We start from the raw sequence: 27,462 nt of genomic DNA, 5'->3' as shown, positions 1-27,462 counted from the left end.
CCTGGCCTGTATGCATTGAAAATATCAGTGGGTTTGTGTGAATGTGGCAGGAGAGTGAATGAATACCTTAACACCCTGCCAGCACACCATGCCCCTTTGGAGATGTACATCTTTCCTCCCTTCCTCTGCCTTGTTTCCCTCCCCTTTGCTCTCACTACACCTGGCTCTGCACTTTTATTGCCTCTTCTTGCAGCAGATCAGCCGAGCCTGTGTGAGGTGGAGGAAGCAGAACTGACTGTTAATCTGCTGTGAGCCCTCACCACTCTTCTGTCTTACCATCAGAGTGAACACGCTGAGATCCAAGAGACAGCTGCCAGAGCAGAGCTTAGAGAGATTTATTGATCCAGTTTATTGTTGACACAGAGCATTTCTTAACATACACCAGCCCTATGTCAGACAGGCGCCATGCTGTGTTCTGTATCTGCACCAGAGGTTTATACACGTTTGAGCTGTACAGTATTAACAAACAGGGAAGTAAATCCATCCCAAGGCTCCTCCCGGGAGGAGCCAGCCCTCATGCACACTAGTAAATAGCAGGGTTTATTTACAGTCTGTTTCAATACCTGACTGCACTGTGAGCAACATACAGCTCTGGGGCTGTTTTCCAGCTCCATGAGTGATCAATTGGGAGCAGAGGGTTGAGCTGGTACTGCTGGAACTTGCCAGGATGCAGCCCCAGCACTGTAGTGCAAACCAAGCCTCCCCCAAGCCCTGGCTTCCAGGCAGAGGGGAGTAAGGAGTGCATGCAATTTTTCCAAGGGCCCTAGGCGGCCCATTTCAAGTTCTGTGGGGGATGACAGGCCAACATACCTACTTGATTCAAAGTGGAGTGAATCACCAGGAGCCCCATGGGACCCTGAGACTTTGCTTGCCTGCCTGGTACAGCTGAGTCAGCAGCAGGAGGGATGCACTGCCCCCAGTCCCCGCTGGGGCAGCACCCCACCCAGGGGGTGTGAGCGTGGCCTAGCAGAGAAGCAAGGCACTAATGTCTTGGTGAAGGTGCTTGGTCCATCTTGCCTAGGAAAGACAGGCCAGGCTGTGTTGAAATCCAGTAGTGGAGTGTTTCCCTTGCATGGATTGTTTTGACATCTCTCTCCTCCCGCGACGTGCGAGGCTTAAGCACAGGAACCAAAACTACAGCAGTGAGGTGTCATTAAGGCCAACCCTTTTTTAGCATCACAATCCTCGAGTGGCATTGTTGTGAGATGCCATGTGAGTATCTGATTTGCTGCCAGAGCCTAGGCCATGCAGGGTGTGATGGAGGGCTTTGCTGCAGGCTGTTATTAATAGGGTTCAGCTAAACTAGGTTTCAGTATCCATCTATATGTGGAAATCAGGTCGGGTTTATCCCGTTAATGTTGCTAAAAGCAGAGGGAGGGCTCGGCAGGCAGGAGGCCGGGTGTGCCAGGGCCTGGACAGCCGCACGGTGGAGCTGGTTCCTCGGCTCTGCTGACACCGTGGCTGGCAGCAGGTAGCAGAGCAGTTCCTGGGACACTCGAGACTGTCCTTCCAAAGGGAGCCTCTGCTGCCCATCCTTGCCCATCGGCACGTCAGCAGCACGCACCGGTGAGATGCTCCAAACTGGGCAGGAAACAGGGTGGCCTTGCAATGGCCTGGCAAAGCTGGAGGGAGAGGACCAGGCGCAGTGCCACGCTGTCATTTGTCTGCCTGGGCTGGTGTCAACCACACCTGGGGTCTGGCCCTGTGTGCTGCCAGGTTCTCTTGAGTTCCTGGTGGCACAAACCCTCTGTGAGGAGGAACTCTGCTGTGGATGCCCCATGCTGCTGGATCAGTCCTAGGGGCCTTCTGCCAAGATTGTGGTGCTGGAGCCGGGCAGTAAATCTGCTGCAGAGCAAGGGCAAGGGAGTCCTTTTCTTCAGGGGGCTCTCCCCGGGACTCACAGGAACTGCTGGTGGTATCAGCCCTTTGCTGTAGCTGCTTCCCATCCCAAAGCAGGGCTGGTAGCCCAGCAGCAGAAAGGCACCTGAGTATGGCACCAGGGAACTTAACTCCTGGCAATTCATCCTGCCTGGAATCCTGCTCCTGGGCGCTTGTGCTGCCTTCACCACCCCCAGAGCTAGGCACACTTTTCCAGCCTGATGTGCCAGCACCTCAGGTGGCCATTGCCACAGTGGAGCCCAGGCCTGCCCCACACATTCATCTTCAAAACCCAAAGGTGTTTCAAGTCTTCTGCCTGCCAGCATGAAATACCACACAGGGCTCCAGCCTAGAGGAGCAGAGGAGCCTGCCTACAGTCCCCAGGGGGGGAGCATCCTCTTCCTGCCCCCTGCCAGAGGGGACAAAGGACCAGGAAAGCTTCTGAGAAGGACAACACCAGGTATAAGGTGAGGCTGGGCAATAGATCAGGAATGATGCTTCCAGCCAGTGCAGTGGGAGAAGCATGCACCATCCTTGCATGTCCTTTCATCTGCTGCAGCACAGGGGCAAAGTGTCCGAAAACAAATCAAGGGCAGTTGTGGAGTCCTGGTCCTCCCTTTTGCTCTCCCTCCAGGCTCCCCCAGGGTGAGCCTTAACCAGAGCTGCACCCGCAGGCTGCTGCAGAAGGATCCTGATACCACAAGGACTAGGAGACAGAGGAGCTGGAACTGATTTTTTTGGCTATTTCCATGTCCGACTTGGCAACCAGAAACCGCAGCTTCTTCCCTCCGGAGCGGATGAGCTCCACAGCACTGCAGAGAGCAACAACAGGGAGAGAGGTGAATTCTGGTTCCCCCAGGCTGGCAACCCCCCAGGACATTCACAGAACACCCCCCCTTTGCCAAGCACCTGCCCCCTCTGCCCTGTGCCTGCTCAGGGTTACAAGCAGTCTGTTGCTCTTCTGTCTGTAGCTTTCTGGAAGGCCTGACCTCCGTGTTAGTGCTGCCATGACAACGGCAAACAAACCCAAAGCTGCGCTGCCCCGTGGCCACCTGGGCTCTGCCTCTGAGCTGCCCCATCCCACCACCTTCAGGTGGAAGCCTGGGGTGGGATGGGGCTGGAGCAGTTCTGCACTGCTGAGACCCACCTCTGGAGCTCTCATTTTTCTCCCAAGTATACTCCCCAGTTGTTGCCCCATGCCCTCTTCCAAACCCCCCACACAGCTGCCTTCCCCCCTTCCCAGTGTCCTGCACAGGTCACTCCTCTCTCTGCAGCTTGCTCGTACTGCAGCATCCTCTGGTTTGTGGGCCAGGACTGCAGCACCAGGGCCTCATTGAGCAAAACAGCTGGAAACCTGGACCTGAGCAATGCTGATTCCATCCCAGACCCTTTGGCAAGGCATGACTCACCTCTGATAGTCTGCCCCGATGAGGCTGGTGCCGTTGACAGCCAGGATGCGGTCCCCGAGGGAGAGCCGGCCGTCGGCGGCCGCGGGGCTGTCCTCGATCAGGGTGCGGATGTAGATCCCCGGGGAGCACAGGGGGGTGTGCTGTTGGCAGGGAGAAGCAGTGAGCAACAAAGGGACACGAAAGGTTTGTGGTCCCAAAGGGCTGAGCTCCCCAGGCAAGGCGACTCTCCCCCAGGGCTCACAGCCAAGTGGGTGCCTGATGCCAAGTGGGACCCTGGAAACTCTGGGAATGTGACGGGTGGGTGCTGGGGATGGTGCTAACAGGAAGGAAATACGATCCTTCAGTTTTATATCAATTTATACACAGAAAGGAGAGGTGAGGGCAATCTGTTCTTGTTCAATTTAATTAAGAGTAAAGCATCGTTAACCTGTGGCCGTGTTGGGATGGGAGCCCGGTGCTCACAGCTGTCCCAGGGCTCGGTGATGCTCTGTTTCCTACTGACTAACAGCACTGCCCTGAAAGGCCATTTAGAAAGATGACCCACCCCACTAAGGCAGATTCCAACTCTGCCTTATGCAATGGCAGAGCTGTTCTGGCACCCATGAGCCTCCCTGCTCCCCTCCACTTCCCTTGCCACCGCTGAAGGGTGGAGGAAAGACCTCAGCTGAGTCATTTTCCTTCCACAAAAGAGCTGAGCCTGTTTGCTCTCCAGCTGCAGGACAGCTGCAATGGACTTTGCATGCACAGCTCAGAGACGTAGGAGTAGAGAGATCCTCTGAGAGATCCCTCAGTGCTTCATTTTCCCCAGGAGAAGCAGCCTAGCCCCCGTGGGAAGCCATTAGCTTCTTTGCTGGCTTTTCTGGGAGTATAAACCACATTCCACGTGTCCCACTCCAGCTGTGTGAGGGGCATCAGCCCTGTCCCGCAGTTGCCAAGGACTCACCACGCCGTCGATCAGCCCCATGCCCAGCCCGCTGGGTCCCCTCTCCAGCTCCACCACGAAGACGTAGCAGAAGTCGTCGGTGGCAGAGCTGCGGCTGGAAGACTCCGGCGTGGGGTAGTCGTAGGGGGTCGGCGAACATCCTGGCAGCGGAGAGACCGGCTTACGGCTCTGGCACCGCCCACACCCATCCTCACCACCCCTGGGCAGCGCCAGCGTTCGGTACCTTCGGGGGTGCTGCCCTTGGTGCCGGTCATCCCGTTCCTCCGGGGGTCCTGCAGCCCCTTGCCCGTGCCCTGTGGGGACTCTGGGCTCCCGGAGTCGAAGTTCAGGGGGGTGGTGGGCGGTGTCAGCAGGCAGGAGGAGTCGGTGGGTGCCGTGCCAGCCTTGGGGGCCGGACCCCTGCCCAGCTGCAGCTGCTTCAGCTTCTCCTGGATCTGTGGCTCGCCGGGGTGCTCACAGGGGACGCCGTTGGTGGCCAGGCAGGGCCGGGGGTTCCCCTCCGGCTCCGGCTCAGCGCAGCACCCCGGGGAGCAATAGTCTTCCTGGGCAGTGGTGCTCCCCAGGGCAGCAGCCGGGCTCTCGCTCACCTCCAGGACCTCTGGCGTCGTGCATGCCTCTTTCTTAAGGAGGAAAATGCTCTGTAGGACCCCCTGAATGTGCTTTTCACTCCCTACCTGCACCCCACCACCCTGTTGCTTCCCAGGTAGGACAGCTGCCAGCTCCAGCCAAAGCCTTGGCAATTTGGACACCACCAGGGCTTGTCCTGGCTTGCCAGCAAAGCTCCCACTCCCCAGTTCTGTGGCCAGGGCCGTGCTGGGGATGTTCACAGGCAGCCAGGAAGGGACTCCTGGTCATGTCCCTGCTGGGGAATCCCACTGGAGGGGAACACCGGTGGGAGCACAGATCCTCCTGTGGCCCAAGGGCTCCAGGAGAAGGAGAGGAGGTAGTGGTGCCTGTGGTGGTGCAGTGGCGACAGGATGGGAGAGGAGAAGGGGACCTGCTGGAGGGACATCCTCCCCATGGAGCTGGACACAAATGGCAGTTAAGTTTAGCACCCACAGCACGTATGACCCTCCCTGTGCTTTACAGGCATTAGCTAATTAGTGCTTTTATGCAAGCCTGGCTGCTGGGGACGGGCAGGGTGCAGCATAGAGAGGACAGGGAACACACAGGGAGAAGGGGAGCACTGCCTGCAGACACCTCCCTTTCCTCCCTCCTCTCCCCTAATGGGATTGCTGGGAAGAGCCTGTTCTTCCACCTCACCTTCCCGCGCCCCCCAGGCTGGGGGATTAGCAGCACTAATCCTTCCAGCAGCTCTCCAGGAGGGCACTGCCACAGCTCTAGGCTGCAAGCGAGGGCAGCAAACCCTTGGCACTGGGCTTGGAGGGGTCTCCAGAGGGACCCAAGACCCTCCTGCCCACCAAGGAGAGGAACAGTCCCTCTGTGGGATACAGGCTACCTTTAGGGGTGCTGAGCCCAGCCCCTCGCTGGTGTGGGGGCTCTTGCTCTGCAGGCTCCAGAGGAAGTGGCGGATGTAAAGGAGGTGCCGGTAGATGTTGTCATCCAACGTCTCCACCTCCAGGTCCACTTTGAAGCCCCCGCTGGGCAGGATGATGGGTGGGTGGTTGTCAAAGGACTCCAGCATCTCATCTAAAAGGCAGAGGAAGGAAGGCTAGCACTGGCCCAGGCTGCACTCTGCTCCTGCCTCCCAGCTCTCGGCCATGTGCAGTCTCCCAGCTGGGGTCAGGGACATGGTGAGCTGCAAGCCAGCAACATCCCTCACTCGGGACCGCAGGAAAAGCCTCATGCCCATCTGAGTGCCCTTTGCATCCTCTGCAATATCTGAATCACAGGCCTGTGCTTATTCCCAGTTGCTGCAGTTACTACAGGAGACCCAGGGAGGGGAAGGGATTTGCCTGTTTGGTTTGTATATAAAAACCTTGGAGGGAGCCTGTGGGTGACCGGAGCACGATGACCAGAGCAGCACTGAGAGCAAAGCCAGGGGCTCACCGGGCTGGAAGGTGGCTGGGCTCTCCTCCTCGCTGGGCTGCCAGGCTGCGATGCAGCCCATGTCCATCACCGCCTGGCACTGGCTCAGCACCCGGTGGAGCTGCGCGGGGCTCAGCGCCGGGAACTCGGCTCGCAGGGACGGCCAGGTCATCTGAGCGAGGAGACAGAGCGTGGGGGGAATGACAGGGGTGAGGAGCTGCTTCCTCCCGGGAGCAGGGACTCATGAGGGACACAGGAGGGAAAGGTCAGGGAATATGCAATGACTCTGAGCATCCCCTCCATGCCCACCCACAGACCCACCACATCAGGAAAGGGCAGCTGGAGGCAGGTTGCAAAAGGGACACATCAGTGTAGGGACGCCCCCAAATGCCAAGCGGGATCCCTCCTGCCCGTGCCTATCCCAATGCCAGGAGCCACGGGCTGGGCATCCCTCACCTGCACCAGCTGGGAGCCAGGCATGGCCAGCAGGTTGGCCACGCTGGCGAGTTTGGCGAAGAACTGCTGGGCGAGCTGCTCGAAGCCGGCGCCGCGCAGCCAGTCCAGGAGCAGCCGCACACTCGCCCGCAGCTTCACCCCCTGAGACCAGTGGAAGCAGCCGAGAGAGGAGCCTGGGGAGGCAAAGCATCCATCAGCACACATCAGGGAACAGCCCCTCAGTCCCCCCAGCCCCTGTCCGAAGTTAAGGTACCCAGCATCCCATAGCTATGATTCCTGGTGGTGGCTGGACCTCACCTGGCACTAACAGTGGGGCAGCTGTGTTAATGAGGGCTAATTAGCACCTCAGGCTGCAGCAGTTTATTAATGAGCTGCCCCTCTGAAGTGCCCTCAGCCTCCTCTGCTCAGGCTGAAAAGGGCAGGGCTCTGGCAAGGGTTGAGGATGGGGTTCAGCCTCTCCTGGGAATGGGGCCCTGGAGCCAGCAGCTAGGGCTGTGCTTGGCCTCCCCAAAACTGCTGAGACTTGCCCATCTCCAGACTCTTCCTTCCTGTACCCCCTGAGGTGGCACTGGGATGCACTGGAGGGCGTCCCACAAGGCCAGTCTCCTACGTGTTTCCCAGTTTAAGGAGGACTGACCCTTATCCAAGAGCTGGTTGAAGAGCAGGGTGTTGGAGAAGAAGAAGAGGTAGGCAAACATCTGGGAGGTGATCTCTGGGTGCACTTCATACTGGTGGAGCAGGTCCAGCACCGCCTGGTAGATGAGCACGACCCTGCGGAGCTCCTCTGGCAGCGGTGGGGCCGCCCTCCAGCTCTCCCGGCACTCACTCTGGAAGGGGTTGCACTCCAGCAGGGCAGGGAGCGACACATACAGACACTGCAGGGAGAGCAGCAAGTTCACAGCAGACTCGTTTTGCTTGGTTTTTCTGGTTTTGCATGAGACAAACGTTTCTGACCCCCTCACCTCCGCCAGCCAAGCAAACCCTGCTGGTACTGCCCCAACAAGGGGCTGCTCCTGCCCACCCCCTGCCCCCATGCGCTCCTGTGTTGTGCAAAAGTTTAAAATTTATAAAAATTTACGTTGTTAAAATTAACATTATAAAAATTAACATGTTGGTTGCTTTTAGCAGTTGGAGGTGGTGGTGTGTGACAGCTCAGCTGAAAGGATCTGAAATCCGAGGTGAACCAGGGCAGAGGCCGATCAGTCGGACACGAGGGTGACAGGAAAACCAGGATCAATGGGGATGATCTTCCCCTATTACTTAAATGGGAGAGCAGTGCCTAGCACCCATCTCTGCCGGGGCTAAGGGAAGAGGAGCGTGCAGGAGAGGAAGGTGCCGCTTTGGAATGCTGCAGGAGAAGTCCCTGCATCCCCTCGCGCCAACGCCAGAGGACAGGCAGCCGTCCCGCACAGGGCAGCCTTTCTGCTGCCTCACACTGCCCGCTCTGTTCCCTGCTCCCGATGCCGCCCGGCTCTCGCGGTCCAGCGGCGACGGTCCAGGGGCCCCTTTCCATCACGCCCTGAATCACACCATTATGCCGCGCTGGCCGGAGCCAAGCAGCTCTCCCCAAACACCTCCCCCGAGCCGCTGCACTGCAGGCAAGGAAACACGCCGCAGTAATTCAATACTTTTCCTGGGCTGCGACCAAAAATCGGGGCACTTCAGCCCGAAGGAAAACACCTCAGCGTGATGGAACTGCCAAGGAGTAAAAGCTTGAAAAAAACCAAAACTCCTGTGCAGCCCGAGAGCTGCTGGGGATCCTCATGCTGGCCCCGTGTGACACTGCTGCCTGTCTGTGGGAGCATGTAGTACCTTGGAGATGTAGTAGACACACTGCTGGAAGGTGTACATGATCACCTCCTCCAGCACTGTCATCGCCTCCTCGCTGGCTGTGATGGTCGAGGAGAACAGAGACTCCTTGGAGCCTGTGGGGCAGAGAGGAGGATGGGGGAGCAAACCTGCAGCAGCAAGGTGCCCAAATTCCCAGAGTGGGGATTATTAGCATTTTCAGGCTTCCACCACCACCACCACGGCATCACCTGACAGGGGTAAAGAGGCTCCTCTGGCCCCAGAGAGCACCCCCCTGCCATCCCCTGGGGCTCCCATCACTGCTGCAGCTCAGGGCTGCACTGTCTCTCCAGCACCTGCCCGGCCTACGAACACCTTAATTTGCTGCATCAACCAGAAAGGCTCTGAGGCCGATTTAATACCTTTTTCTTTGTTTTCCTTTCTCTTTTTTCTCTTGCTTGAATTAACACAGGCTCACCGGTGAGCAATTCTGAAGGGGCTGCCTGCAAATCTAGGTGCCCCCCATGGCAGCGGGAGCAGGGAGGAAGAAAGCCCCACCAAGACACTAACTGCAAGCTGCTGAGGTGGAAAGGGGCTGCTCGGCTGTGGACACAACACAACCTGGAGCCGGGCAACACCGCGGCACCACACAGGCTCCTCCCACAGATTTCCCCAGCCCACACCGCGGAGATGTCCCTGCTGATGAGGATTACGGGGTTAACAGAGCATCTCGGGGGCACTGACCGCGCCCGTGACTGGGGATTAGCAGGACAGAGCCTCTCCAGCCAGAAAAACAGGCAGGGTGTTGCATCCAGCCTCACCTCTGATGTCCAGCTCCTCCTCCATGCTCTGGATGTAGGTGGGTGATTTCTGCTGGACGAAGTACAGGATCTCGATGGCGTTGGCCATCCAGAAGATGATGTGCTGCAGGTCTGGGAGAAGGTCCGTGATGGTGAAGCGGGACAGGGAGGCAGGGTCCTGGCTGGGGAGACACAGAAGGTGTTACAGCTGCTGCTCCTCAGCATCCCCACTCAGACTTTTGGGAAGAAAACAGCCAGCCTGGGGCAACATCAGAGAACCTGGCATCTTCTCACCCCCAAGTCCAGCACTCCCCTTAGGAAGACCCCTCACAAGCAAAAATCTGCTGGTTCCTGCTCTGTGGAATGGCAAAGAGGACCCTGAAGGGACTGGGCTAGCCAAGGCCACCTTGCCTTTGTGGGGTGCTACTTTTGGGGGAGACTCCCCATAATACAACTGAACTGCAGTAAATACCCAAGGCTGAAGAGAAGCTCTCCCCAGGGGTATGTGCTGCCCCTGCCAGCTCTGGACGGTTAAACCCAGCTCACCCGCCCTGGGCTGTTCAAAAATAAAACAAAATAAATAAAAAGCATCTGGGAAGTTTCCCAATTGCTGAACTGCTTTTTCCTGCTATAGGAAAGGCCTGAGAAGCATCCTTGGAGTTTGTCCTAAAGAAGAGCTCAGAGAAAGCCTCAACATTTTCTCCAGATGCTGGTTTAGAGCTGGGATTTTGGAAATGGTTGGGAAGCCAGCTCATTGCACCACTGTGGTTGCCCCAGAGTGGTGCTCCCACCACTGGGACACCTTGTGCCACCATCTGAGGATGCACAAACGCAATGCCAGCTCCACCAAGGGGTCTTCAGCATGAAGGGGGTGAGGCCCCCCCATCAGGACCATCCCTACTACATCCCTTAGAGATGCTGAAGCCACAAGTGCAAAGCCTTGGCCAGGTCTTGCATCAGAGAAAACCCCAGAGCTGCTGCAGGCCCTATTCCCTCCAGAGCTCGCCTGCTTTTCCAGACCCACGCATTCCTTGCAGGCATCATAGTGAAAGGGCCAGAGAGCACAATGCGTCAGGTTGAGAAGGAAAATTCATCATGCATCACTGCCACCAGGCTGGGAGGGTGGTTTTCCAGCCATGGATTCCCCTCACTCATGGAGGTAGAACTGGATTGAATTCTTCCCATTTTGTGTCAAAACAAGGAAGGTCACACTTACTGCTGGGACTGCTTTTCAGCCAGCTCCCGTGTCCGCTCCTGGGCAGGGAGAGAAGGGGAAAGCAAAATGAGAACCAGTGTGATGGGATGGCACGAGCGCCACCCCCAGCAGCACTCACTGCCACCAGGGACCAGGCTGGAAAGCCCCCAGGGAAGGGGTCCAGCAACACCCCCACCCCACCAACACCCCATCCCACCGCTGACTGACCCACACTGTCCTCTGGATCATTTTGGCTGCTTTGAGCAGCAGCTGCCCGAAGTCTCCTGGCTCAAAGTTGGTGGCCGAGTGCTGGATGCAGAGGCAGAGCAGGAAGGCGGGTGTCAGCTTGTGGTCGTCCCCACCGGGCTCGATCAGGGTCATGATGCGCCGCAGGAGCACGTCCTCGGCCGCCGGCTCGAACTCCAGCTGCATCTTCCTGCGGGGCGTCCTGGGGCCCCCGGCGGGCGAGGGGGCCCGCTTTTTGGCAGCAGGGTCCTTCTCCTTCAGCAGGCTGCCACATGCCCCGCAGATGGGGCGGCCCTCGGGGGCGGCGGGGTGCAGGGCTCGCAGCCTCAGCAGCGTCTGCGCCGGCAGCGGCTGTGCCTTCATGGGGTCCTTGTAGAGGAGCAGGTAGTAGAGGCCGAGGGACAGGAGGTCCCCGTGCCGCAGCACCACCGTCCGGGCCACCTCGGCGAAGTTAACGGAGATGCCGGCGCCGGCGATGGGCTCCAGCACCAGCTTCTCCTCCGAGCGGTGCCGGGAAGGTCGGAGCTTCCTGATGGTGCAGTGCAGGGGCAGGATGTCGGGGGCTGACAGGCTGATGCTGGGCTTGCTCGCCTGCGTCCTCTGGCCCACTGTGTGCTGCTCGCGGTTCAGCAGGTAAACCAGGCTGTCCTGCCAAGCAGGGAGACGCAGCATGAACCGGGGAGAGGGGAGAAGGGACCCTCCTCCCTGCCATGCAGTGGGTGCTGCAGCCTCCTGCTGTCCCCGGCTGTCCCCCCACTGTCCCCAGCCATCCCTGCATGCTGCACCTTTGCATGGCAGAAAGACCTTTATTCTTCTCGCTGCCAAGCAGGACAGCAGCAACCCCTGCTTTGGGCACGCTAACAAATGGGCACAATGACATTGGCCATGCAGTAAATGGGGCTGCTTTGGGCAGAAGAAGACCTCTCTCCCCCACACACCCCTTCCCACCTTCTCCCCCCAGGACTGCAGCAATGTCTCCATCCCCCTGCCCAGGGGGGACACGGTGGGACCCCAGTCACAGCAGCCACTCCCAGCCCTGCCTTCCCCCCATCCAGCCTGCCCGCACACCCCGAGGCAGCTCAGTAACCACCCCAGTGCCTCAGTTTCCCCAGCTGCACTAACGGGATGGCTACAGCGCCGCTGTCACCCCGATGGAAAGCTTAGAACACAGGGATACTCAACGGCACAAAGTAGCCATTAACTACAGAGCAGTCCCAGTCCTTTCCAGTTCTCCAAGTGCCTCTAGCACTGGGGAGCAGGGGCTCCCAGACGCACCGTCTCCTTGCTGCCTCTGATTCCATTTGCCACCAAGGAAGCAGCCGGACAGGGGACGGGGCAGCTCAGCCATCCCCCGCAGAACCGGCGCTCCCTTGTGCCGGGGCAGGGATGCTGCTCCGGGGGTTGCCCTGCATCCCCCTGGGGCATTGCTGGGGGGTCACAGGTGCCGGCTCTATGTCCCCCATGCTTGAGGATAGGTTGGGGACAGACTTGGGGGACAAGGCTGCAAGTCCCAAGCCTGTTTTCTAAAGGATGCTCACCCGCGCCACCACCACCCCCCCGCCCCTCGACCCCAGCAGCTCCGGCCATGCAAGCAGCCCCGCTCCCGGGGGGCTTTGGGGGGGTGAGAGAAAAGCGGGGGGTGGGGGGGTGCCGGGGGGTGCGCAGGAGGCGGCGCGGTGCTTACATGCTGCTGGCTGTAGCCCTGCAGGAGCAGGAGGTGCGGGGACTGGTAGAGGGAGTACCGCATGCTGCCGCCGCTCCGCGCCGCCGCCGGGCTGCCGGGCAGGGTGGAGCAGTGCCGCTGGAGCCGGGCCCCGGCCCCGGCCCCGACCCCGGCCCCGGCCCGCCTCACCGGGGTCCCCAGGCTGGTCTCGCTGAGGCTGCGCCGCAGGGCCGGGGGGGGCCCGCGCCGCTCAGCCCCCGCCGCCGCCCGCCGGGCCCCCCGAGCCCGGTGCCGCTGCAGCTTCCGCGCTTGGGCGTTGATGCCTGCGGGGATGGGGGGGGAGACAGAGCGGCGTTCAGCCCCCGCAGCCTCCCCAGGACCCCCCCACACACACACCGCCGCAGCACCCCGCGGCTGGAGGGATGCTGCACCTCCGAGAGGGGATGGAGCAGATGAAACCCACCCCTCCCGGCTCCGCGCACCCACCCTGGGCTGGTGTCCCCTGGTCCCTTGCCCTTCCCAAAAGGTGACACCAGGACACCAGCGCAAAGAGTTTTGTTGCCCAAATGCCACTGCCAAAAAGGGGGTGTCCTAGCCCTCCCTGGCCCCAAAACCCACTGATGGAGAAGGGGAAACTCCATAGCATCCCCCACCTGCTCTGGCCACCCTGCTGGGCTGAGGGGAGAGGAAATCTCTGCTAAAAAGACATTTCAGTCTATCTGTGCTAAAAAGAAAAAAAGGGCCTGGATGCTGCTTCCAGGCCATCAGTACTCGATGGCCAGCAGCAAGCAGGAGCAGCAGAGACACCCCCCCCCAATCCCTCTGAGCATCAGCCAGGCATGGGAGCTGCAGTGGAGCCCGGCTGCAGCAGGAGCAAGCTGTAATTAACTTCTCTGAAGCATCAATTTGAGCAGAGCTGTCCGCAAGACAAACAGGAGCCGGAGTGAATGAATAGGCCTGGCTGAGCTGCCAAAGCAGCCCCTCATATGGCATCCCCAGCCCCAAGGGGGGGTCCCCGTAGGACCCCCGGTGCTGCAAGCACGGCTTGAGCTCTGCAGGAGAAAAAAGAAGTTGTTGTATCCGAAGGGTGGCTCATACCTCAGATGGGCAGTCTCCTGGGAGCAGGTCACTGGCATTCGGGGAGGACGAAGAGAGGCAAAAAAAACTAAAGGATTTGCTTGCAGGAGCAGCAGTGCAGTGGTGTCAGTGCAGCACAGAGCCAGAGCCACTCAGGGCTTGGCCGACCAGGGAGCAGGCTTGGGCCAGCAAGATTTGGGGACAGCCGCCGGGATTTGGGGACGGCAGAGCAGAGAGCCTGGTGCCCAGGGCTGCTTAAAGGGACACTCACAAGCTCAGACCCAAAAAAAAAAATGCAATCTGCCTTATTTGGTGAGGAATGGGCTGCCAGTTCTGAAATACATTTTTTTTGTTTGTTTGTTTTAAATGGAGCGCTCCTTTGCTGGGAAAATCAAAGAGTTGGGGATGGGGAGGGGTGGTGGGAGAGGGAGAAAATAGCCCCTGCTGTTTACATGCCTTGGGATTAGGGCAAGGCACAGTCAAGCCACCCCAAGCAGTCTCGTGCCCGTGTCCTTCTTAAAAAGGCAATCAGGCCTGCTCCCATTCCCATCATGACCAGCGGCACGGGACGCCTGCATCCCATGGATGCAAAATCCAGGGAGTACAACAAGCCTGCCCAAGCCATACCAAAGGCCACCCCAAACGTGTCTGCAGGACACCTTGGCTCCACCCAGGAGCACCATTCCCAACCCACAGGATGGAAATGGGCCAAAGGGATGAAGAATGGCTGAGGCAATGCAGATCCCAGACCCGTGGGAGCGGTGAGGAGTGGGGCCAGATCCTGGGGAGCCAGATCCTGGGGAGCAGCTATTGCTGGAGCTCATTGGGATGGAGCGGGGGTTGCCAGCACTGGGATCCCACTGTCTGCAGAGACATGCCATCACCAGTCCCTTATCAAGGGGAAAGGAAGCTTCTGTATTTGTGTAGGAAAAAGCTGCTTTTTCACTGCCGACAGAGCCCCCGTCACAGGCTCCCGCTAACCCCGGAGCTGTGCTGGAAAGATAAACACAGCTCTTTTCCTGAGCATAACAAAGTTCCTCCATAAACTGGGTTAGGTTTTTTTAATCCTTTGGTACTGTTTTGTCCTCCCAGGCATGTGGAGGTTGTCCCGCCCAGAACTCTGCCTGAGCATCCTCAACGCAGTGCAGCCAGGGCAGAGCCAGCAGCTGCTGAATCCACATGGAGATTCAGATGGGAACAGGGTGTAAGGAGTTAAAGAGCACAGTTGCCTGCCTCAAACACTGTTAAGGCCACAGAAGGAAGTTGCCATAAGTAATGCACCTGGACAAAAATGTTCACTGTGGCAAGCTATGTGAAAAGAAGCAAGTGCTCACATGCTCATCACGGGTCAAACAAAGATCACTCCAAGTCATGGGGCATCTACAACCACCAATGACCACTCAAGCCCCCTGAATATACCTCCCTGGATACCCAGAACTTGGACTGTATAAAGGTGGTACTGTTGTCCGAGTGTCAGGCCTTGCTAGAGTTTAGGGCTTGGCATGCTTCAATGATCTCAGACCTAGGGGGAGGTTAACAAAGCTTGGGAAAAAGGATGTACCACTGATAGTGGGCACAAAGAATGCAGAATTCACAGGCCATAAGGACATTTGGCAGAACTCCCAAGATAAAGAAGAAACTAATAGAACCAACTCAGCAACTGTGCTGAATCAGCTCTGACTGGGTAAAAGGTAATTCCAACAGAGGGAGATCGTGACCATCAACTCACAGCCACCAACCCAAGAAACCCACCAACTCAGAGCAAGAGAAAGCTTTCCCCTCTTTTCTATTTCTTTCTATCTCTCTACCTTATATTCAGTGCTATGAGGGACTTTGGCAGAGGCATCTCTCACTAATCAGACCATATAACACAGGGCTGGATCACACTTAGGGAGAGCTGGGCACCCCAGGCAGGGGCAGCATCCACCAAACCCCACCAAGCTACTCCCTCTAAGCCCGTCCTGCATCCCAGGGGAAAAACTGCCAGTTGTGGTGCCTGGGATCTTGGCTGGGATCTGCCTCTTTTTCAGCCTAGGGAAGAGGTTCACTTTTCCCAGCTGAGAAATAAATCAACAAATAACTCCGTGGGCCCCAGGAAAGAAGAAAATGCTTTGAATTTACCCAGGAGGGGCTAAGACCAGGCTAGTCCTTCCTAATGTAATTGCTCTGCAGACTCTGCAGGGATTCCTCCCTGGATGCAGTCTTGCTAAGGTATATCAAAGTCATATCCTCAAAGGCACTTGCCAGAGCATCTTTTAGTATAATAGGCTTAACTCCCAAGTTTCTGGAGGTGTGTGTGCAGTTCAGCCTCCAGCTTCTCAGGGAAGCCTCAGCCACCAGGACATGGTGCAAAATGGGGCTGTTTTGGAAGACAAATGCCACCAAGACGCCAAGTGCTGCACCTCCCTCCCAGCAGCCCCAGTTTGTGGGTGTCTTCCCCAGATTTTCCATAACTGCTGCCTCATCACTCCCAAAAGAAGCAGGACCAGGGGCAGCAGTGAGAAAGGGGTCTACCTCGTTTGCTGCAGAGATGCTCTACCTGCTGCTAATTAGTGGCCTGAGGAGCCAGCACCGTCCTCCCCAGTGGGAAGCAGCTAATAAACTAATTAGGATAATGGGTAACTGAGCAGATAAAACTCTTAAGCTATTTGCTAACAGGTCACGGATGGATGTGGAGCCTTTCCCCCAGCCAGCAGCTCAGCAGGCAGCAATGCACCTGTGTGACCCCAGTGCTCCCAGCCACCCCGGTCCTGCTGCTCCAGTGATGCCCTGTGTGGGGAAGGGCCTGCAGGTATTGCCCTGGGGATCCCATTTTGAGCTTTTCTCCTAGGGAGCTGCAAGCCTGAAGTCCCTTTGTTTTTGCACAGATGTTGTGTTTTCCACACCAGTGCCTCACCACCCCGGGTGGGCAGCTGCTGCTTGGCAAGGGGACCTCTGCCAGCTTGAGGCTGGTGGGAAGGGTGACCCTGGTGGAGGGCACTCCTGGTCAGTCCCCATTACACCACAAGTTTTGAGGTTTTTTGGGGTGCTGGATCACATGCTGCATCACACCCTCTAATCCCTGGCAGCTTGTGGATAGGTGGGAAAGTGTGGCCCCAGCCCCACAGTATCCCTTTAGGCTGTGCTACCAGAATGGGGTGAGACTGGGGTGACAGAGCCCCTGTTGCCCCCAGAAGGAAGGGCTGCAGGAGTGAGATTTTAACAGGTAAGACAAATGCAGGCTGTGTAGTCTGCAAGGCAGACAGCCTGAATGACTGTGGGTGTAGGTTTTCTGCCTCGGAAGAGCTTGGTCAGCTATGGAAAATGCCCAAAGGTTAAAAAATGGAGATTTTCCACTGCCCCACCCAGGAGTGCTGAAACAAATGAAGTGATAACGAAAGCATAACGGGCTTATTTCCAGATCCAGAGCACGCAATGCCATCAGGAACTGCTCCTCCATCGGAAATCACCGAAGGGTGCCAATCCCAGGCCAGCTCAAGCTGCCTGTGCTGGGCAGCCCAGAGCCTGCTGCTTCCCCTGCCTGTGTGGGAGCCTTACCCTCCCCAGGGCTGCCAGCCCACCCAGATCCAGGTCACGGGCAGGAACATTGCTTTCTGTATCCGAGGGGGAGTATTTGAGGCCGAGTTGATGTGACCTTGGGCTCAGGCAGGGAGCTGCCACGTGGCCCTCCCAACTGTGTGCTATAACCATGGTACTTGGCTCTTGCCCTTTCCTCTATTCCACAGAAGCTGTTTTTAGAGTCGCTGCTCTCCAAAAGTGTTTTACTTCTCTCTGATCCTGCCTGGAGAAAAAGCTGAAGAGCAGAGCAAAGCATCCAGCTCCCTGACCCAGGTGCCAGCAGCAGCTGCCTCTTTCTCTGTGTCCCACACGCAATGAGCTGGGACCACTCCTGTGCATCCCCTCCCTGAGCAGACCCAGAAACGGGACACGTGAGGCTGGAGGGAGCCCCATCTCCCCATCAGATACCAGGTGAAATCAGAATTGAAAATTGCAGTTGGGGAGGCTCCAGCTGCCCCTGCTCTCCCTGGAATGCCCGTGGTTGGATTCCTTCACCTGTGTGCCTGGGCTCCTTCCAGCCTTTGTTAGAATGGGTGGGAGAGGAGCTGTGTCCCTGCTGGTGTGGGACAGGTCAGGCCATTTTTTCTGCTGCTCTGGGAGGAGAACCTTGGCTGTTGTTTGCCAAGCACCCAGGGGAATCCTGCACCATCCTCAGTTTATTTCTGACAGTAACAACCCTTTCCTACAGTCCTGAGGAACCACTCAGAGCCCATCCCAGCAAAACCCCCTGGCTGACACCTCCAGAACCTGGTCCAGACACCTCTGCCAGCAGGTCCAGCACAGCAAGAGCATCACGCAAGTAAAAATCTGATTTTAAACCTTTCTACCCTCATCCTCCCTGGGCTTTTATCTTAGGGTGGGAGGAGGAAAATTTCATTACTCTGTGCTGGGGTCACTTATTAACCTGCTGGTTCCTAATGATGTACTTATCTGCTCCTGCCAGCCCTGGGCTCCATCAGGCACTGCCACAGGGACTCTCCTGCCCTACATTGCTCTCTCTTCATTAGCTTTTCATTTTCCTTAATTGCTCCTGCAGATTTGCCTGGGGTGTCTGGCCTGGGGGATGCCCATGGGGAGATGGGGGTGCAGGGGAGCAGGGCAGTGCTCTGCCAGGCACGAAGCTGGGGATGCCATGGTCCTGGTTCAGTGATGGGAAGAGCAGGAAGCACTGATGGTCTTGCCTGCTGCTCCCCAGCCATGAGCAGGAGTTTGGTATTAACCCCTAGACTGGCTGGGGTAAATATTTGAGGTAAATCAATTTGATACCAAATTTATGCAGGAGTACTGAGTACTGACTATGGATTAACTCAGGAGCCTTTCAGGTAAAATGTGGTCACTCTCCCACTTGCATGACCCCCTGTACCCAAACCTGTGTGAAAGCTGCTGATGTGGGGGGTGCATCTCCCACAGACAGCTCAGGGGGGTTCACAGCTCCCTCCCCCTGCCCCACACCCAGCTCTGACCTGCAGTGGTGGTGTCCACATCCTTGGCCGCCAGCTCCTCCACCTCCGCCCTCCTGCGCAGCTCCAGCCGCCGCGAGAAGCCCTCCCTGGGCTTCCAGAGGTCCTGGATGAGCAGCGGCTTCTCGTGGTCCCCCAGGACCCTCAGCCCCTCCGTCTGCCACTGCTTCTCGGGGCCCTCGAACCTGCCGATGACGTCGCACAGGGCGTACTGCGCGGCGCTGAGCTGGCTCAGCCCGTAGCGCTCCAGGGCCTCCTTCACCAGCTCCCGCGCGCCCGAGCTGCCCGTCACCAGCACGCTCTTGTAGTTGGTGCCCGCACAGATGTTGCCCCCGAAGATTTTCAGGATGCCAGGGGCCGAGAGCTGGGTGGAGAGCTCGGCAGGGTCATCCTCGCCGGCGGCCGGGGAGGCGGAGGCCGAGCTCCGGTCCTTGTAGCTCAGTGTCCGGTACAGGACTTGGGAGAAGAGCCGGCTCTGGCGCTTCAGCCGGTTCTTGGATGGTGGAGCCATGGTGGAGGAGGGCCCATAGAACATCGTGCGTGAGGTTGTCATGAAGCACAGCTGGGCAGGGAAGAGCAGAAAAGGGAAGGTCAGTGGTTTGGAGGCCAGATGTGCAGCAGGGAAGAGCGAGCAGGAACCAGCTGGTGGCCGCAGAGGAGCCGCTGTCACCTCCGAGGTGGAAAGGGAGGGCCATTTCCCTTGTGTAACCCAAAACACCAGTGGAAAAGCTCAGCCAGGCTCCTTGGCACCAGCACAGTTGCCCCTGGATGGATTTGTCCCTGAAAACATAGCCTGGAGTGGCCCCATATTTCTCCACCGTGTGTATTAAGAGGTCCCTGTTACCCAGGCGAAATGCAGCGGGAGGAGAGCAGAGCCCAGCAGAACTTGGCAGGCCCATCCTGGTCAACATCCAATGCATCAGGAGTTACTTTCACTAACGAGTTTATGGAGCAATCCCATTTTTTTAGAGGTGAAACAGAAAGCTCAAGTGCAAATTCACTCACTCTGAGGTCACCGCTAAATGCTTTTGCTCAGTGAGAGGCGCAGGGTGAAAATGGGCTTTAATTAGCCTTTCTAAAAATGTCCTGACTCCGGCAAATCTCTTGGCTGTTGCTGGTTTGTGGAGGACATTCAAGCACGGGGTGCATTGCTGACAAGGCTGCCCTTGCCACATTAGCAGGGGCAGGGCTGCTCAGGGCAGCCCTGGGCACGCAGTGACCAGAGGAGTCATGGCCAAGGCTTTGTGACGGCTCCCAGTGCTCCTCAACCCCCAGGAATGGACTGGGAACCATGATATTCTTCTGGCTTTAGGTGGATAGTGGTCCTGCCCAGTGTCACTGCCAGCATCTGGGAATGGCTTTGAAATCGCATCCCGGATGCGCCAGCACCTGGTACTTGCACGGAGCTGATAACCCACAGCTGCACTGTGACCCGCTGGCAGGGACGGTCTGGAAAGACAATCTGAGCATTCCTGATTCAGAAAGGACTGGGAATTCCCTCACCTCCAGATTTATAACATGGAGCATACACAGAGGAGCCCCAAATGTCCCATCCACAGCTATCAGAGTGCTGGGATGCAGCAGTTGGCAGGATCCAGCTGTGCATGGCCAGGAGGACGCGGGGTGCCGGCAGCTTTCCACAGCTGCAGCCCCGTCTCGCCCGGGCACAATCTCGCCTCCGAGCAAACTCAGCGCTATCAGGCAGAATGATGTCGGCCCTGGAAAGCCTCCAAACCACCATCCAATTCAGGAAAAAAGAGCGTCCCTGCTGCTAATGGAAGAGGTCACCTTCTAACCCAGAAACCACCTCCCAGCCACGCATGGAAGGTTTCTGCAGGATGTGCATCCCCCCCATCCCAGGACCAGAGGCCCCGTTGAATGCTGCATATGGGGAAACTGAGGCACCAAGTGCTAAGGATGTGCCTGGGAGCTGTGTGATCCTGTGATACAGCTGCACCCCAAGTCACTCCCAGCCCCACCAGGACTGTGAAAATGCTGGGTTCTGTCCTTCTTCCCAACCTGCTGGCTCCAAAACCAACTGTCAGGGTGCTGCAGGGAAGGGAGGAGAGCTGGCAGCTGCTTCAGCCCTGGCACGTCACTGCTGCCTGAAATTAGGCTCAGCAATCAGCCTGGACAGCAGGGCTTAGTGTTTTGGTTTTTATACCTCCCCAGCTGAGCACTGGCTCCAGAGCTTCACCACAACTCGCTGGGTTCAGGTAAGGCTGTTCCTGCTCCCACCTTGCAAGTGGGGAAACTGAGGCAGGGATGAGATTAGGGTTGCTCCTCCTCCTCCAGCTGAGCCCAGAGGTGCTGCTCCCGCTGGGGACATCCCTGGGGACATCCCTTGATGTCTGCTGTGTGTCACCTCCTGGGAATGCCGGGGCGGACCCGACCTGGGGAGCAGGTCAGGGCACTGGCAGTCAGTCAGGTTCAAGAACAGCTGCCCCAGGCTGTTAGCACAGCCACACCAGCCCTCATTACCATTGACCAGAAGGAAAAGTGCCCCAGTGTCCCTTGTTATCAAGGATGCAAAAGACAAAACTTTGTCATCAAATTACCAGTTTCAGCTCATGCATTTAATCTCCTCCACCCTGAAATACCTCCAGCAGAAAAGGAAACCTTTTAATATCTGCTGGTGGCAAAATCATTCCTCCAAGCTCTCATCACAGACAGAGACACCATCCTCACTGCTTGCAGGTCCCTGCCTGGTTTTGAATGTGTTATTTATAGCTCAGCTATTTTCCTGCTCTTTCTATCAAACAGAGCTCCTACAGAGTTCAGGGGCAAAGACGTTTCACTGGGAAAAAAATAAGCAGCCTGGATCAGGTGAAGTTTCTAGCTTGGTTACCCTGTTTTTCAGCATCTGGAGCAACACTGGTGTGATTTCACCGGGCTGATCACATGAGAAATTGCAGCCTTCTCCTGAAGACAGCAGAACATACGGTCTTAATCCCCCTGAGGACTCTAATGGACGTGATAAGACGATAATGAAATGGGCTCCTCCCACATCCTTGTGCTCAGGCACACTGGGCACCAGCATCTCCCAGGAGGATGGAAGCTGTGGTACGTGCAATCCTGCTGGGTCCTGCTGTGGGAGCAGGGATGCTCCAGCTGGACCCAGCTGCCTGGAGACAAGCCAGCAGGAGCATCAAGTGTTGGGCACACCTTCCTTCAGGTCAGTGGAACATGTGCTCCTGGGCATCCCCAGCCCAGACAAGCCCCCTCCTCGCTGCAGGGAGCCCAGTTTCCCGGCTGTGTCACTGGAGGACACGTGCCTGCAGCCATGGAGCATGATCCAGACTTTTCAAAGAGCCCCTTTCTCCAGCCTTCAGTGACATTGTCCCTGCTAAGGACTACACAGGAATTAGTCAAAAGCCTGTGACTGCCTCCCAGCGGGATCTGTATCAGGGACCCTTCACCTCTTCACGGCCGTGCCTGACCACATCAAAACCAATTATTTCCCACAGCCAGCTCTGCCTGTACGTGCTCTGCAGAGCTGTGACAAACGCTTTCAGTATTCACATGGCCACCACGTGTCCTTCCATCACCACAACTGATTCTGCAACCGCCAGGGGCTTTCCTGCAGGCTCTGAGGTTCCTGCTGCCACAGCGGGTGAGCAGCTCCTTCCCAGTGCCCCCACCCAGTGCCCAGGCAAAGCCTCCCCTTACCTTGCCATCCTTCTCACGTGCCTTTTTGCCTTCCATTCATCCTCCTTCTCAAAACCTTTCCTGCTCGTTGTGCATCGTCCTGGGCAGGCGTCTGTCGTGTTTCTGCAAGAGGAAGAGGAGGAGCAGTCCTGGGGCTGCTCACAGACGTGAGCTGTTCACAGTGTGGTGGGTTTGCAGGGCTCAGGGGTTCTGCAGGTATGCTTCCAATGTGCATCATGTTTGCACATGTTCATCCCGCCACAGCCCAGAGATGGGGAAGACCAGCCCAGGCCCAAGCTCAGGCTCCATCACAGCAGGAACTCAGAAGCCTTGGGAGCTGAGACAGAGCAAACCCAGCTATGGTGATGCCCACCAACAGCACCTTGCCCATTGCAGACAGCCAGGAAGAGAACAGCTGTTCATAAAGAAATGCTATGCCAAAGGAGAAGAGGATGAGATGGGACCAACAACAGCCCTGTGACGTTTATTTCCCTCTCCCAAGCACATGTGTCCCCAGGGACGCCAGGCTGGGTGACCTCTCTGACCCTTGGGTAGACAAGTCCTGGACCATCTCCTTCCCCCAGCAGCCAGAGCATGCTGGGATGCTCACCAAGATTTGGTTTCCTGAATGTCACTCTGTGTTGCTGGACATCGAGGAGAGACAACAAGCACCGTCCCCTCGCCCTCCCACCACAGATCTGTGAGATCAAGACCACTGGTAACCGAGAGAGAAAGAGAAAAGGAGCACCTGCAAAGTGCCTGCAATGATTTCCTGGGTGTTCCTCAGAAAGAGCCATCAGGGCACGAGTACTCTCTTCCATGGCTCCACCGTGATTAAAGATAAATGCATCATCTAATTAAATCACCTAATCAGGGCCTCAGCGTGGTTCAATCCATCTCCTCTTGCTGGCCCAGTGCTGGGGCTATGGGAGCAACTCTGTGCAAGGTGATGGGTCGTGATGTGAAAGGCAAAGAGATGCTGACCCCACCTCTGCTGTTCCACGTTGCTTCTGATGATTAATTGCTCCCGCTCGTTAAATATTTATGCCTTATTTCCAACGTGTCTGTCCTCAGCTGCCAGACATTGATTCTTGCCATGCTTTTCACTGCCCAATTAACAAGCTTTTGGTTACCATGTATTTTCTCCTCTGTGAGAATATTTAAATGTTTTTGTCAAGCTCCCCCTCACTCCTATTTAATTTGATTTATGAGTAGACTAACTGGATGGCCACCTCCTCTCTTGCTGTAATACATTTTCTGCAGCTTCTTAGTCCCTTCCCCTTGGATCCCACGTCTCCCCTGCTGAGACAGAGAGTGGATTTGGCTGCCATAAGCCCAAATTTGGTTCCGACCAAAAATGCAAACTGCTATTTTTTTCCAGAGCAAAACTTGCCGTTACCCTGAAAGAACTGAAAGTTTTCAGTTCTCCAGCACTGAAATTGGGACAGACACACAGCCACCCCCCAGGCAGCTCCCTGGTGAGCCCATGTGCTGCCTCTCCCAGCATGTGCAAGCAGCTCCTGATGAAAATTTATTGTCCAGATTAGGGACAGGAAAACACAAACAACTCCAGTTATTATTTTTGGGTGTAAAAGGATTTCCATTTTCCATTCTGCTCCAGTCAGGATGCCTTTCGCTCACCCAGTTTACCATCTGGATTTGTAGACAGTATTAACACTCTGCTGCTCTGGGTCAGCCCCAGGTTTCTCCAGGAATCATTTCTCTCTCCTTTATTCCAGATTAGTGATAAAAACACTGAGTGCATGTTACCAGCTAGCAGTGCCCAGCAGTGATAATCTCCCTGATAACTGCCTTGGAAATGGATCACGTTTATTTAATACCGGCTTTCTTGACACTGTCTAATGTCAGCTCTAAATACTGGACTGGACTGACTTTTTTAATGCTGGAAAGTGCAGATTTTTACAAGAATATCACTTCCCATAACTCAAATGCTTCACAAAATTGTGTTACAGCCAGAGAGTCACCTCTCACATTGGAGACTGAAATCATTTCTACTTGCCAGGAGTTATTTTCCATACAGCCATGCTGGATGGCAGGAATTTATTCCTGGTGCTGAAGTCTTTAATCAATTAAAGCCCGAGCCAGGTTTCTCCCTCTTCTCCCTGTGGGGATGCTATCAAGCCAATCAACCTGTAGCTACCAGGTCATCTTACTCCCTTTTGGGAAGAGCAGCAATGCTATTAAAACACTTTTTAATCTTCTGGAATTTCCCTGGGGCTCGTCCCGGCGCAGCAGACGCAGCTCTGCACGGATGGGCGGTGAGATTTCGGCTACAACCATCCCAAAACGGCAACCAGAAAAGCTGTTTCCTCAGATCTCTCTTTGAAAATTTTCCCTTCTCTTCCCCCCCCCCTTTCTTTTTTTTGGATGGAAACCACTGGAGTTGCAGCCTTGGTCTAGTGGCAACAACCGCAGCCTGGATGCTGCGAGCGGAGGGAGAGGCTGCCCCGGCACTGCAATGTGGAACAAATTAGACCTCGGAGAGCAAAGGAAATGAGAACACCCTGGATGCGGCGGCTTTGACGTGCACTCCTCGGCTCCAAATCCTGCCCTTCTGCAGATCCCATCCCCAGGGCAGAGCCCAAACCCCTCCGCTCTGAACCGGAGCTCCCGCTCCCTTCCATTTGGGATCAAGTCTCAGCTTCAGAGCCCGGCCTTTCCTTGTGGGAGCTTCATCCACCTAATCTAGGGACAGATCGGAGGCCAATGATGTCCATGCCAGCCCTGGTGCCGTCTTTAGCCGGATCAGGGTGGGTAAACTCCTTACCATGTTATTATTAGCAGCAGGCACCCTGTGGTAGCACTCTGGACCCCACGGCCCCGGGACTGCTCAGACAGGATACAAAGGCAGTCCTGGTCCTGCAAACACGAACGGTTTGTCCCAAAGGCAGCTATCGCTCTACAAACATTATAACAATTGGGGACCTGATTCTACAAGGACAACAGGAGACTTTTCAGCAGATTTTCTTTCCTCGTATTTTTTTTCCCCTATAATTATTTTGCAAGGTCTTTTGAGCCACCAACGTGCACCAGCTCTCCAGTAATGTGCCAGCACAGATGCCAGCCCTCTGCCCAGGCAGCTCTATTCACACATATACATACATAAGAATTATTGCACAAAGAGCATTTGCTTTCTGCTGCCTCCCGAGCTGCAGAGTCTCCGTAGGCTGCCTAATTATAAGATCTTAGCAATAATTTTTTTTCCAGCGATAATTAACTGGTCCTGGAGAGAGCTGAAAATAAGCACTTCCCCAGCAAGCAGCAAACTCCCCTGAGTTTTCTCTGCTAAAGTTACAACTCAGCATGAAACTGCTCCAGCCTCCCGGGAACACAGACCATGCCAGCACCTCCCTGCCACAGTCTGGGACACCACGACAGTCACAGGCAGCCAAATACAGGTGAAATGGTGGGTGTGGAGTAGCAGTGAGATCCCAAGGGGTGTGCAGTGGGGAGAAGGATCCAAAGGTGTGTGGAATGGGGAGAGAGATCCCAAGGAGTGTGCGAGGGGGAGAAGGATGCCATGGGGCACGGAATGGGGAGAGGATCTCAAGGGGTGTGCAAGGAAGAGAAGGATCCTAGGGGGTATGTACTGGGGAGAAGGATCTCGAGGATTTCACAATGGGGAGAAGGAACCCAAGAAGCATGGAATGGGTCAAGGATCCCAAGGGGTGTGCAAGGGGGAGAAGGATCCCAAGGGGTATGGAATGGGAAGAAGAATCCCAAGGGATGTGCAAGGGGGAGAAGGATCCCACGAGGCAAGCAATGGGGGAAGGATCCCAAGGGATGTGCATGGAATACGGATCCCCAGGGGAAGGCAATGTGGGGAAGGCTCCCCGCGCTCCCGGCCACGGGACAGGGACCCCCGGGCGCTGCGGTCCCGGCACAGCCCTCCCGGCGCGGTTCTCCGGGCAGCGGGGAAGCGCGGGTCTCCCACGGCAACCGGGACAAGCCTGAGCCGCCACCGCCGCGCTCCTCCCGACTGCCGCTGCCAGCAGGGGTGAGAAACAAACCCTCCCTGCCCGGACCGGCGGGGGCGTCCCGGGACGAAACAGGGGGAGATGCTGGGGAGGGGGGGGGAGTGTAAAAAAAACCAGGGGTCCCTTGGGCAGGGTCTGCCCTCGCCACCCCCCGGTACTCACCGCGGAGCGGGGCAGCCTCGGCGCGACCCCGGCGGCAGCAGCGCCCGGAGCCGCCGGGGCTGCGCGGGGCGCTCGGATCGGGCCCGTCCCGCCGGGGCGGAGCGACCGCGCCGCGCGCGCCCCCGCGCGCCCGACACCGGCACCGGCCCCGCGAGCGGCCGGGACGGGAAAGGGGAGAATGCGGAGGTGTTGGAGAGAGTCCAGGGGAGGCGACGGAGATGCTCCTGTGGAGACGGGCCGGGAGAGCCGGGAGTGCTCAGCCTGGAGAAGGGAAGGCTCTGGAGAAACCTGAGAGCCCCTTCCACTGCTTAGAGAGGCTCCAAGAAAGCTGGAGTGGGACTTTGGATAGGGGCATGGAGTGACAGGACAAAAGGGAATGGCTTCCCACTGACAGAAGACAGGGTTAGATGGGATATTGGGAAGAAATTCTTCCCTGTGAGGGTCATGAGGCTCTGGCACAGGTTGCCTGGAGAAGCTGTGGCTGCCCCATCCCTGGAAGTATTTCAGGCCAGGTTGGAAGTGGCTTTGATCAACTTGGTCTAGTGGAAGGTGTTCCTGCCCATGGCAGGGGGTTGGAACAAAAAGAGCTTTAAGGTCTCTTCCAACCCAAGCCTTTCTAGGATTTTATGAAAATGCCAGGAGCAAGTCAGGCAGGGCTGCATTGGCAGCGGCGCCTCACCTGCACAGGCAGCTGCTGGCTTTGGCCAAACAGGTTTTATCAAACCAGCTCCAGAGTTGACCTGGAGACTGCTGAGGCTGCACACAGACTGGTGGCTGAAACCAGGAAGGGATGGATCATGACTGCAGTAGGGAGTTGTTCAAGATGAGGTGGTCACTGATGCTTTGCTTCCCTCGGTGAAAATGTCTCCTTTTGCTTAAAGGGATGTTTCCATGTCCAGTGGTGCTGAGGTGCTTTGTGTGGGAAGGTGATTCTGCCATCCAGACACCCTCTGGGAATGACAGCACCAAAGCACAGCAAAGCCAGGAGGCCTTCCAGTCCAGCCCAATCGCCAGCAGCAAAGAAATGATGGGCGAGGTGGAAGTTGTGGGTCAGGTTTTGGAGTGAGTTCAGCTGCCCCTGGAAGCAGGGAACCCTCCCTGGCTTTCAGGGAAAGCTGCTGAGCATCGCAGCCTGGGAGAGATTCAGCCCTGTGTAATTCTGACAGAGAAGTGCAAGTGAGAGGGCAGCTGG

The 27,462-nt window shown here is 56.8% G+C and overlaps 1 protein-coding gene across 2 annotated transcripts; it reads right to left on the bottom strand.

The window, feature by feature from the left end:
* Positions 1-265: 265 nt before the first annotated feature.
* On the bottom strand, positions 266-26,336 carry RADIL (Rap associating with DIL domain). Of its 2 annotated transcripts, none has more exons than XM_017813504.1 (16): positions 26,271-26,336; positions 22,132-22,233; positions 18,466-19,024; positions 12,389-12,690; positions 10,687-11,352; positions 10,480-10,517; positions 9,285-9,445; positions 8,488-8,600; positions 7,313-7,550; positions 6,676-6,848; positions 6,241-6,391; positions 5,690-5,880; positions 4,454-4,850; positions 4,231-4,370; positions 3,288-3,427; positions 266-2,690 (listed from the first exon to the last, which is right to left on the bottom strand). In XM_017813504.1, exons 2-16 carry the CDS (start codon positions 22,165-22,167, stop codon positions 2,585-2,587), a joined length of 3,411 nt encoding a protein of 1,136 aa, XP_017668993.1. In that variant the 5' UTR covers positions 22,168-22,233; positions 26,271-26,336; the 3' UTR covers positions 266-2,584. The 2 variants fall into 2 exon arrangements, with proteins under 2 accessions (XP_017668993.1, XP_017668994.1); XM_017813505.1 differs by lacking the exon at positions 26,271-26,336 and adding an exon at positions 24,899-24,990.
* Positions 26,337-27,462: the final 1,126 nt, after the last annotated feature.

Source organism: Lepidothrix coronata, unplaced genomic scaffold (genome assembly GCF_001604755.1).
Source record: "Lepidothrix coronata isolate B3197 unplaced genomic scaffold, Lepidothrix_coronata-1.0 Scaffold41, whole genome shotgun sequence".
In the NCBI taxonomy this organism is placed as follows: domain Eukaryota; kingdom Metazoa; phylum Chordata; class Aves; order Passeriformes; family Pipridae; genus Lepidothrix; species Lepidothrix coronata.
Note: the sequence above shows the minus strand (reverse complement) of the source record. Positions and strands in the feature narration are given on the sequence as shown.